This window comes from Phasianus colchicus, chromosome 28 (assembly GCF_987193195.1).
Source record: "Phasianus colchicus chromosome 28, bPhaCol1.hap1.1, whole genome shotgun sequence".
Lineage (NCBI taxonomy): Eukaryota > Metazoa > Chordata > Aves > Galliformes > Phasianidae > Phasianus > Phasianus colchicus.
Window position 1 is genome coordinate 2607566 of NC_143463.1, and position 12094 is coordinate 2619659.

At 53.9% G+C, this 12094-nt stretch overlaps 1 protein-coding gene across 6 annotated transcripts in view; it reads right to left on the reverse strand.

Moving 5' to 3' along the window:
* The window catches only part of DOT1L (DOT1 like histone lysine methyltransferase), a 54089-nt gene extending 42832 nt beyond the window's left edge, over positions 1-11257 (reverse strand). For 3 of the 6 annotated variants that reach the window (XM_090125994.1, XM_090125993.1, XM_090125992.1), the window contains exon 1: positions 8774-10844. In XM_090125994.1, the coding sequence (XP_089982120.1) occupies positions 8774-8983 (210 nt within the window). In that variant the 5' untranslated portion in view covers positions 8984-10844. Of the gene's footprint in view, positions 1-8773; positions 10845-10984 lie in introns of those variants that run through there. The other 3 variants (XM_090125995.1, XM_090125996.1, XM_031604312.2) reach the window with 2 other exon arrangements.
* Positions 11258-12094: the final 837 nt, after the last annotated feature.

Here is a 12094-nt window from a genome sequence, read left to right on the forward strand (position 1 = left end):
GAATTATCACAGTATAAACCCCCCGGGATGATCTAGCTCTCCCAGTAAACTGTGTTCCTGTATAGTAAGAATATGGTTTATCAACATAAGCACATTATACCGGAAAAGTGAATTCACGCTTCTGCTGCCATATAACCTTTTTCCCTGAAGAAGTTACATTCTCCACTGACAGCTTTGCAAGCTCAGTGTGAGCAGAGCACAAATGGAACCCCATGTCCGACAGTCTTCAAGAAAACGCCCCTATAAATGACCAAAAATGCTTATTTAACAGATTCCTTTGTCTTGAGTTAAAAAATAAATATCACAATGCACATCTATAGTGACAATTCCAGCAAGTGGTTTTAGTAAAGCAACCTCACTCCTCCTGTGCAATTCCTGCCAGAAGGGGCCTTTAGAGCTCAGCTCGTGTTTTATTTAGCAGCAACAAAGCTGGAAAAGGTTCCACACTGACTGCAGCTAAGCTGCCCATGTTGGAACACTTACCAATTTACCATTCTCTCCAATATGCTCTGTCCGGGTAGACAAGCTCCCAAGATCTCATGCAAGTCTTGCAAAGACCTAACATTTGTTCAAAGCACAAAATGGAGGAGGAAGAAATAAAGATTAAACAGAGGCCACTCATAGCTCCATTTCAATGCTAGGGCAGTAAGATTTAACAAAGATAGCTTTCAGCCAGAGCCAGCCATCCCACCTGTGCTCACATCGTTGTACTCCCACAAAGCAAGAGTCAAGGTGAGCAGAAACCTCACCATGAGCACAAGCTGCCTGTGCACAGCACCAGCGCTGCCCACCACTCTTAGGAGCAAAAGCACTGCTTTGGGACCTATACGCATAGAGCTTGGTGTGGCAGCTTGAACCTGCTCTGTTTGCAAACCCATTGGGAGAACAGGTTGGGAGGGCCAGGCTGCAGTTCTGATGATGAAGCCTCCTGCCCTGCCTGACCAGCACAGCACATCATCAAGGCCAGGCTGCATGTGGCTCTGAGCAGCCTGGTGTGGTGGTTGGTGACATTGCTCACAGCAGAGGGGTTGAAACTAGATGATCTTCGAGGTCCTTTTCAACCCATTCTATGACGATTCTATGGTCTTGGTCTGAAGCTCCTAATCACAAAATCATAGAACATCCCACGTTGGAAAGAACCCACACAGATCACCAAGTCCAACTCCTGGCTCCAGCACCAGCCAAAATCCAAACCCGACCCCTGTGAGTGCTGCCCAAACGCTCCTTCAGCTTCAACAGCTTGGAGCCATGACCACAGAGGAGCCCAATTCACCCCTACCCTGGCTTCAGGCCTTTCTCCCTCCATTGGTGAGGGAGCACATGGGCCCGGTGTGCTGCGTGGGCCCAGGCCCCAGTGTGCTGCGTGGGCCCAGGCCCCAGTGTGCTGCGTGGGCCCAGGCCCCAGTGTGCTGCGTGGGCCCAGGCCTTGACATGCTACCTACAGGCCCAGGCCTCAGTGTACTGTGTAGGCCCAGGCTCCAGCATGCTGCGTAGGCCCAGGCCCCAATGTACTGTGTAAGCCCAGGCCTCTGTGTACTGCGTAGGCCCTGGCCTTGAAGTGCTGCCTATAGGCCCAGGCCCCACTGTACTCTGTAGGCCCAGGCCCCAACATGCCGACCATGGGCACAGGCTGTGCTCTCTGTAAGCATCGTACAGCCTGAGGGGCTCTCAGCCCCATGGTGGATCTGCTGGGCCACAGGAATGGCACTCCTCCATGGGGTGAGGCCTTATCTCCTCGGTGCGTGCTCTCTGAGATGTTGTCGACAGGAACTGAATGTGCCCAGAGCTGTTCGTAACAAGTTTTGTTGTTGTTTTAAATAATAATAATAAAAAAAAATAAACATACCTTAGAAGTTATTGCAGCCAATCCCGCCTGGTTGAAATGTATTATAAGAGGTTCTTACTTTCGGCCTCAACATTCAATCTAAAATTGAAACGTGAGCTCCCAGAGAAAATTCAAGTTTTTGCCAAGAAATCTCATGAGAAAAATAATGGAAAGAAAGCAGATACTTTTTCAAAAGTCATTTATAAGAGTGTAGTTTTGTATAGGGATCAATAGAAACGCCTCAGCAGCACAAGTGAGCAGCTCCAGCCCTGAGACAGATTTCTCCATCCGTCACTACAACTGGAAGGACTGAATCAGGAGGTTTTGCATAACACCTTACAGGAGCAGGAGCAAAAACCCCCAGCAGTTGTGTTGGTGCCACAACACCAGTTGGCTGCTGGAGGTAACATCACAGCAAACACCTCCTACATGAGGTGAGACTGCTTTGGTTGCTTTATTTTTCAAGTTGACATCTCTTAGGAGATCTTAATGGCACCATTATGGGATAATTCCTTATGGCAGCAAACAGCCCAAACCATGAGAACTAAAGTTTTAAGTTCTAGGTGTGGTCACAAGGGGAAAAGAAAGTTGGTGCGTTTTCTATCAGCAGATCTCAAAGCACTGTGCAAAGGACACGAAGATTCCTTATCTAATTATCACAGACAGGAACTCAAGGCTGACTGCCCAGACTGAACTGTCGCACAAAAAAATAGCAGTTCTCACCTTTAGGGCCCATTGGCTCTTTGACTCACCAGACCTCATTTCCTCTCCCAAAACGAGGGAGAGGTGACCATATCAGCTCTGCAGAGAGGTGCAAGCAAGCCTCCCACATTTGCAAGGTAGGAGGAGGAGACCTCCAAGTTTTGCACTGTCCAACGGATAAATCTGAACAAGTCAGAAAAAAAACAAAGCCTCACACAAGCTAGTGAAAAATTAATCAATGGTGACACTCATGTGCTTTTTAAGGATCGCTTTTAAAAGTTCTACATTTCAACCATGCAACACCAGCTTCCAAGAGCTAAACACTGACTCCACTCAGGAGTTGTTCTGACCGCCAGACTTTGACCTACAAGCGCTGTGATCTTATTGAATTTGCCTAATGAAGGCGGTCAGTCTCAGCAGCCCCTGTTTGAAGCACAGCTCAGCTGCCTGAAGTTGCAGCACTCTCTGCAGACAGCATCCATAAATCCAAAGGAGAGGATGTTACAGCTGGGGACAAGATGGCTAGCAGAGATCAAAAAGATGGATTAGGAAAAGCCAATCAATCTTGCAGAAGACTAGCAGGACAAGTGCCTCTTTAGTGTCCCTTAGGTTTCTTCCATCTGTGGTGGATGATAAGCATTCCTCCAGACACCAGGGCAAGCTGCAGCAGGAACAGTGCAGCATCCACACATGGACACGATCCCAAACCCTGTTCTCCAGGGATCACCTTCATTTACACTCTGCCTAGAAAGAGACCCCAGCACAGCATCCATGCTCACAGCATGTCCACCTGCAACATCCTGCACACAGCGGCGGACAAAGGTCTGTGAAAAGCAGAACCCAAAGCACTTCCAGCTGCTGCAATCATAACCAGTGCCCACTTTGCATTTTTAGGTCTTGCCTCACACTGGTTACAATCTGAGTAAGGAAAAGGGAAAGTTGTTCCAAGCAATATTTCACACTGTATGGATAGACTTTTCATATTAACCGATTTTATCCCAAAGCAGGACGGAGACACTGAGTTTCCATGCCAGCAAATGAAGCAGCAAACTTCTTGCCAAGGGAGGTGAGGACAGAAAGCCTTCCTTGAAGGCAATTGCTGCTGTGCCCTTAAGTGAGGAAACGAAGAAGGGATTAGATAAGAAAATCTAAACTCGACTGGGTAATCCTTTATGCTATGAGCCCTGGTATTCATAGACAAGACAGCTGTGGGTCTGGCTGCCACCAGCACTCCCACTTTCACTGCAGTACCTAAACCACAATAAAACCGTTTTGCCTTTGCACACAGCAATTACAACTGTTGCTACGGACACCGCACGAATGCGAGAGGGAATGGTTCCCATGATAGCAAGTAGGGGGGGCTGTATAAATATATTCACATGCAGACATCCTGCAGAAGAGCCTGAAGGAACACGCACACGGACAGTCACACCAGGACGACCCTCTGGTTGCACAAAGAGGACATCGATACCAGTAGTTCTCATAGCAGCACCAGGTTGAGGCCTCTGTGCAACCATGGGTGTATGTTAATGAAGAAACAACGCTCCCAACCAGCGGTAACCGGAGAGCAGAATGGAAAGCAGCCGTCGTCCCCGCCAGGAACTCCAACCTGCACGTAAAGCTGAGCTCAGAATTACCGCCGGTCGGAGCAAACAGCCGTCCCAGAGCTGCATTAAGTGCCTGAACACTTCATTTATATGGACTGAAAATAGTTCTCCTCCCTTTTCTAAAGACAGGCTTCTTCAAAACACTACAGCTTTTCTACTTGTTTCTTTGTTTTTTCCCATAGTTGCATTTAATTCTGCACAGAGGCTGCAGAAGGCTCGAGGTTTTGGAACCCCCAGCACTGATCACCTCTTCTTCCCCAACACCTCCAATGTCCCTCCTGCCACCAAAGCAACAAAGGACACCTGCAAACTGTTGGGGGCAAAGGTGACCAAGGAAGAAGAGCAGGAAAGTCGCTGCCATCTCTGCCTGAAGCCCAACAGCTTCCCACCCCCATGGTGGACATTGGTGAAGCTGGAAACTCATGGCACAGCCTCACTGTTGGGTCAGAAAGCTGCTGTAGGGACAGCCAAACCCTGTCTCCTGCAATGCCCAGGAAACTGCCCTTCATGCTATAGAGTACAGTGGGACCAGATGGCCATAGTGGTCTTATCCAACCTTAACTATTCTACAATAGACTTTCCATCAAAGTATTAAAGTTCTTAAAGCTTTTATGTATTTTACACAAAGAAATACACTCAAGATTTTCTGTAGTTTTCCTTGTTTGTTCAAACAAACTTTCCAGTGCTTCGTTCACCCATCCTAAGGACTTCCTTTGGTCTGGCACCAAGCAAACCCTGCAGTGAAGACTTTTAGGAAACACTCATTCACCCATAAGAAAAACATTTTCGTTATTCATAGATCCACTCCTATCTATACAGCCATCATTTCCTGCTGTAAAACATACCTTCTATGCCCTAAAAATAGCAGCTACTCTATTTGGTATCTCTAGAAATGTGTGGTGAGCATCACCGTATATTCAGGTTTATTTTTTGTTCCTCTTCAGAGGAAGCGTTGCCTTATCTTTTAATAACTACCATGATGCATTACGTTCCTAATACGTTCAGATACCTGATATGAACTCTTCCTTCTGCAGATCCCTCTGTTAAAAGGAGAAAATAAATGAAGCGAAGGTATTTTAAATAAGCCAAGATACCTTGCGACCATCAATCTGCAATAACACACTGAGAAAGGAAAAAAGCATCCTGCTTCTGGTCCTTGTCTGGATCATTACAGATAAAAGCTTTAATCAGACAGACAGAGGTGAACTCAAAGCAGCGAGAAAAAGAAAGGGAGGCATTATGAAAGAGCTAAAAAGAAAGAAGGAAGGGTACAAAAGTAGACAGATGGATGTCTGGGGAGAAGGGCGATTACATTTCCCATAAATCTTGCATACCAAGAGGTAAGATATTTTGCCTAACTCCCAGGAGGAACACAAGTCACTCACAACGCCGAGATGTGAAAGGATAATCATCTCCACATACATTTAGGCTGCCACAAAGGACAAGAGCTGGAGCTGCATTTGGTGGCGTGAATTTCCCTCAGCACACCGAGAGCTTTCAGTGCTACGTCCGGACGTAACTGATGGGTGCATTTTAGGCAGATAAATTTGAATTACTGGAGCTCGGGCCAAGGGCAGGGACGTGAATCCTCACTCATCTCCTTGAAAAGAACACCAGCTTCAACAGCTATGCTGTCTTTCCAGTTACATTTTTCAATAGGATGATGGAATCACAGTGTAGTTGGGTTGAAAGGGCCTCTGAAGATCTTAGAACCATAGGAATCACAGAATGGTTGGGTTGGAGGGGATCTTAAAAAAAAACAAAAAAAACACAGAACCATGGAATTGGTTGGAAGAGGCTTTAAAGATCATGGAACCACACGGTAACAGAACTGTTGAGCCAGAAGGGACCTTAAGGATCATGGAACCATGGAATAGTTGGGTTGGAACGATCCTCAAAGATTACAGAACCGTGAAATCACAGCATGGTTGGGTTGAAAGGGACCCCAAAGCACCCCCATCCCACCCCTGCCATGGGGTCCCACCCCAGGCACGGGGCACCCACAGCTCTGCGTAATGCCATGGCCTCACCACCCCTCGGGTAAAGAATTTCCCCCCTCATATCTGACCTAAATCTCCCCTCTTTTAGTTTTAAACCATTCCCCCTTGCCTTAACGCTATCTGCCCACATAAAAAGTCCTCCTCCTCCTCCCATTCGCGAGCTCCCTCTAAGTACTGGAAGGCTGCAAAGAGGTCTCAGTTGCACGAGGAGGAGAGTCACGTGGCATTAAGATGCAATACAAAAGAACTATTTTTAGTTTGCATATAGAAACACTGGGGAAAAAAAAAAAAAAAAAAAGACGCACGTTCGCCCGACTCGTGGTTAACACAGCATCCAACAGGGACGGAGCTCGGAACAAAAGCCACTGTGCAACCCAAACAAGCAGCGATTGTCCCTCCTGGCAACCCCCACCTCGAGGTGGCAAGGAGCAAAGTGGCCTTGGGGAGCAAGGAGTGGCTTTGGGAGCACGCAGTGCCATGCTGCACGACACAGCCATAGCCAGGGTTGCTGTACCCGTGCCAGCGCTGTCATTTGTCGCTGTTTATTTGCCAGGCAGCTGAGAAACCCGAGCGCTGTCGAAATGCCGGAGTCAATGATTTGCCAGCTCGCTCCCGCCACTCCGAACGCTTTGAGAACGGGCTGTTGAGAAATAGGAAGTCTGCTGGAGCATTCAAGCCTTTTCTTCACCAGCAAAGTTTCTTTAATTAATGACTCATCCCCACAAACACTTCCCAACAAGCTGCATCAACAGCTCGGGTGAAATCAGAGAAAATCCCCTAACCCTGCCACCACCGCCGACGACAACGAATTTCTGGGCAATTACTCAGGGCGTGGGGAGGCTCCGTGGGCAGAGCCGCCCCAGTACAGCCGTGTGAGTCACGGGGCGGAGGGGAAAATGCTGTAACATTGGCTTCCAGACAGATATTTTCAGCCACCAGCTCACACACAGCCCCCACATCCCCCCTCCCCCGCCGGAACAAGAGCAGAGGGGAAGCCCATGCACGCAGGGATGCTGCTCACATGGAACGTGGCTGGGGACAGAAGGCACAGGGCCAACCCTGCAGGTGCCCATAGATCACAAAACAGTGCTCCTAAACCCATATCAGAGCCTTAAGGTTGGAAAAGACCTCTCAGATCCCCAATCCATCCCACCATGCCCACTGACCACATCCCACAGTGCCACATCTCTGTGGCCCATCAACACCTCCAGGCATGGCGAACCCACCGTGCCCTGGGCAGCTGTGCCAGAGCATCACTGCTCTTTGCACAAGAAATTATTCTTAAAATTGGATATTAGGAACCCTGACCCTCCCCTGGCAGACGTTGGACACCACAAGGTTTCAATAAGGCTTGCCATCTACATAGAACAGTTGGGTTGGAAGAGACCTTAGGAATCACAGAGCTCCAAGCCCAGCCACGTGCAGGGCATCCGACCACTACATCACGAGGTTCATCTCCACAGTTGTGTTTTGTTGTAAGGCTGACACTCAGAATCACCAAACTGTATGGGTTGGGAGGACGGCTGGGGATCACACAGCCCAGATCACACAACCCCCCACAGCAGGCTGCAGCCACATGCATTATCATGGCACATTCCTCCGGTGACGCTGCATGTCCCACCAGATGGATAAAACAGGGGGAAAAACCCGTGAAAAAGAAAACAAACAAAAAAGAACAGAAAAACAAAGCACGGATCCTACGTGCCCTTCCACCTGTACAAACAGCACAGCCTTATCACAGTGTTCTGTTCCCCCCCCCCCAACAGCAAAAGCTCTGGGGGCTGAGGGTCTGACACCTCCCCCAGCTGGGACTGTCCCTTGGGGGGCAGAGCAAAGCCCTGAGGTTTCCAGGCTGGAAGATGGAGATGGAGGTGGTCACACCTAACCTGAAGCACTGCCCTACAGCAGCAGGTTGGCCCAGCAGGTTTGCAGGTACCTTTTGGGGAATTCTATTCCATGCAGGGCAGAGAACAGCCAGCTAAAGGTCTGCCTGGAAGGCGCGAGGCTCTGCGCACTGCTCTGCACAGAGGGGTTCAAGCGCACAGTGCCAGATCAGACTGTGGAGCTGAGCTGGGTTTTCCAACAGCACACCTTTCTTTCTCCTGCACACAACAGGTGGGACTGGTTACACAGAGGGGCTCACAGGCAGAACCCACCCAGCACAGCACATACCTCCACCTTCAAACCTGCAAAATGCTCAGCACCAAGCACAGGGGGTGAAGCAGTTTGGCACAACCCCCCGGAGTAACTTGGGTCAGAAGGACACGTGCAGCACGAGCACCAAGCCATGCATATCAACACCTGTTTGCATTACATTGCAGCACCCTGATATTGCACTCACATTGCATTTATATTGCAATGCCACCCTCAGTTTGCATCATTCAAGACCGTCCAGAATTTCACTCTCTCCAAGCAGACAACATACATCCCTTCCCCATGCCTGTATCTCTCACACCACGGTTTGTTTTTATTTTCAATCCCTCTGGTCTGTGACAGAGCTCCAGGCTGGCACGTGGGAACCAAGGGGTTAAACCACACTCACCCAGCTCACTCACCCGGCTCCAATGAAGCGGGGCAGCCGTAAAAACAGAGGTCAACATCAGAAAATATCCCGTGAGTCATGAGCAGCGATTACTCACCGCACGACTCAACTCAGCAGCACCCGGAGCTCCTGGGCGAGGAAACCGCAGCCTTTCCTCGGAGAGGAGCAGGGAAGGAGTCACGCTGTCAGTTCGTGTCCGTAAGGGGGTGGTGGGAGGACTGCTGCTCTCCTCCCACGGCCCCAGCGTGACGTGGAGGGGAAGAAAGAGGGGGTTTGCAGAGCTCCCCACGCTGCTGAGGGATCCCATTGATGCTGGTTGGTAGGAATGGAGGGGATTTGTTCGTCTTAGAGTTAAGCAGCACTGCCATTGCTGCTTGTTTTGGAGCAGTTTGGGGCTGCAGTGGGAACGCAAGTACTGTGCTCAGCCCAGCACGGACTGCATGCCTTCCCCTCTATCTTTGAGAGCCCCAAAGCAGACAGCAGCCAAACCCAACCGGGGAGCTGTGCCATCCCCTTCCCCTGTATCCCACCTCCCCTCCTGTGGGTTTAGAGATGCTCTGTTTGTGTCAAAAAGGAGCACAGCAGTGCCTGCAGCCGCTGCCAGCAGGGCTGAGCCAACACGGGGCCGCAGCTCAGCACCGTGTCAGCACACCGAGCACAAAGCACACAATTTATTGCCAAAGCTCCAGAGTTCATCCACCACTGCAACGGCTGCGGCTGTGTGTTTGTGTGTGTCTGTTCACAGACCCAACTGCAGGAAAGAACGGATCAGCTCTGGATGAACCATTGCTGGTGCCAGTGTTACCAGGAAGGCAGCTGCAGCGCCTGGAGAGGTCAGAGCTGGACAGTCAGGTTCTGCAGCACTGCTGTGCAAGGACATCAGCCTGGCAGCAACTGGGGGGGAGGGAGAGAGGGGACAACCCCACCAACCTCAGAGTACAAGTTTTCTCCTAGATTAACCGAAAAATCATCACTCCCTATGCCAGAAAAGCCTTATCTGAAACACCCTCATTTCCCAAGCACTCCCCACTCTGCAAACAGCACGATAACACACATGGGGAGAGGGGGGTTACACAGCACAGGGCTCGTTTTGCCACAGCTGTCAGAAGCTCAGCACAGCAGCCCCTCGGTGCCGTGCAGCGGCTCTGAGCTGTGCTCCTGCAGGCGGGTTCACGTTTGGCAGCGCTGGGAGCACGGAACGGTCGCGGCGGTAACTTTCAGTTTCTGAGGATTTGAGCGCAGCGCGCGCAGACGAATGACGGAGCTGCGGCTGCACGGCGCCGTGCCGAAGTCCATTGCAGAGGGAAGGCGGGAGGCAGAACTGCAAAGGGCAGATAGGAGCTGCAGCTCCGGAGCGATGCGTTCCTATCGCGGCACGCAGCTGTGCCCGGCACGTCCCCGAACGGCAGCACACGGCTTGGGGATGATATGAGCGGGTGCGCGTGGGTTGGCACGCACGTGTTGCACGCGCAGAGCTGCTGCTGCGCTGTGATGGGATGTGGGGGGGGTGAAGGAACAGCTCCGGGATGGGATCGGGGGGTTACTGCGTGGAGCTGGGATCACCAAGGGTGGGAAATGGGGACCAAGGACACCGCTGGGATGTGACACCGACATGGGGATCCCCAAAGATGGGACTGAGGGCACCGCTCAGGGCTGGCATATGGGGATCCCCAGGGCACTGCACAGGGCTGGGAGGTGGGGAACCCCAGGGTTAGGACACGGGGACCAAGGACACCGCTTGGGGCTGGGACGTGGCACCCTCAGGGCAGGGACATGGGGACCAAGGACACCGCTTGGGGCTGGGACGTGGGGACCGAGGGCACTGCTCGGGGCTGGGACACGGCACGCACAAGGGTGGGACACGGGGACCAAGGACACCGCTTGGGACTAGGGCACGGCACCCGCAACAGTGGGACACGGGGACCGAGGGCACCGCTCAGTGCTGGGACACGGGGACCGAAGTCACACCGCTCTCAGGTCAGGGACACGGGGACCCTCAGGGCGCCGACACGAGGACCGAGGGCAGCGCTCGGGGTTTGGAACGCGGGGACCGAGGGGAGCACAGCTCACAGGGCCGAGCCGCGGCAACGAGAGCAGCGCTCGGGGCCGGGATACGGGGACCCTCAGGGCAGCGACGCGGGAAGCGAAGGCAGCGCTCGGACACGGAGCCGGCAGCGCTCGGGCGGCGGAGACACAAACAAGTGACACGGGAACAGCGCGCCGCGCCGACGGCGGACCGACGGCCGAACCCGAAGGGCCGCGCCGCACCGCACCGCACGTCCCCCCCCCCCCCCCGCGCCGTACTCACGTAGACGGGCAGCGGCCACGGGTACACGGCGGGCTCGGCTCCCACCGGCGACTTGAGGCGCAGCTCCAGCCGCTCGCCCATGGCGCAGCCGGAGGCCCCGCACCATGCTACGGGGCGGCCGCGCGCTGCGGGGTGGGGCCGGGCCCGGGGCCGGGCGGCGCGGCGCGGTGCGGTGAGGCGGTGCGGGGCCGCAGGAAGGCGGGGAGGACCCGCGCTCCCACCCCCCCGCGCCGCCCTCTATTGTCGGGAGCGGCTCGCGGGGCTCTCCGGCGCCGCCGCCATCTTGGGCCGCCGGCGTGAGGAGCACAATGAGCGCCGGGGCCGGGCCGGGGGCGGGGGCGGGGGGAGGGGCGGGGGGCGGCACTGCCGCTGTCCTCAGCTGCACTCCCCCGCGCGGGAACGCGCCTCGCCCCGCCCGGAGCGCGCGCACGTGTGTCAGGGAGGAGGGGGGGGCGGCGGCGCGGGGTGACATTGCGGGAGCGGCGCTGGCGCGGGGTGACACCGCGTGGTGGCACGTGGAGGACGGAACGAGGCTGGCACGGGGTGACACCGCGTGGCCGTGAGGGTGGCACTGCGGGAGACCGCCGGGCTGCGGGCAGCAGAGGTGGCACGAAGCGGAGCCGGCGTGACAACGCTGAGCTGGCACGCTGTGACGCCGCGGGGCCGCGGTGGCGCGGGGTGACATTGCGGGGCCGTGGTGGCACGTGGAGCATGGAACGAGGCTGGCACGGGCTGGCACTGCGGGGCCGTGGTGGCACGTGGGTGACATTGCGGGCCGGCGGCAGAAGCTGTGTGACGGGCTGTGGTGGCACACGGGGGCAGGGCAGATGTGGCACCTGCGGAGGCAGACGCGGCACGGGCTCTGTGCGGCACAGCAACCCTCGTTGGGTCGTTAGGGCGCTTCTTAATTAGCCAGCAGCCAAAGTCCTCGCGTGGGCTGAGCAGGCACGTTGCGCGGGCGGCACACCAGGGACGCGTTGTGCAAGGAATGCACGAGGGACGTGTTGCACGAGCAGCAAAAGTGCTGTGGGTCAGGTTCTATGGGTCAGGAGCTGCGGGACCACGAGAAGGAACGGAATATTTAAGCCCCGCACCAGCAGAGGTCCCTCC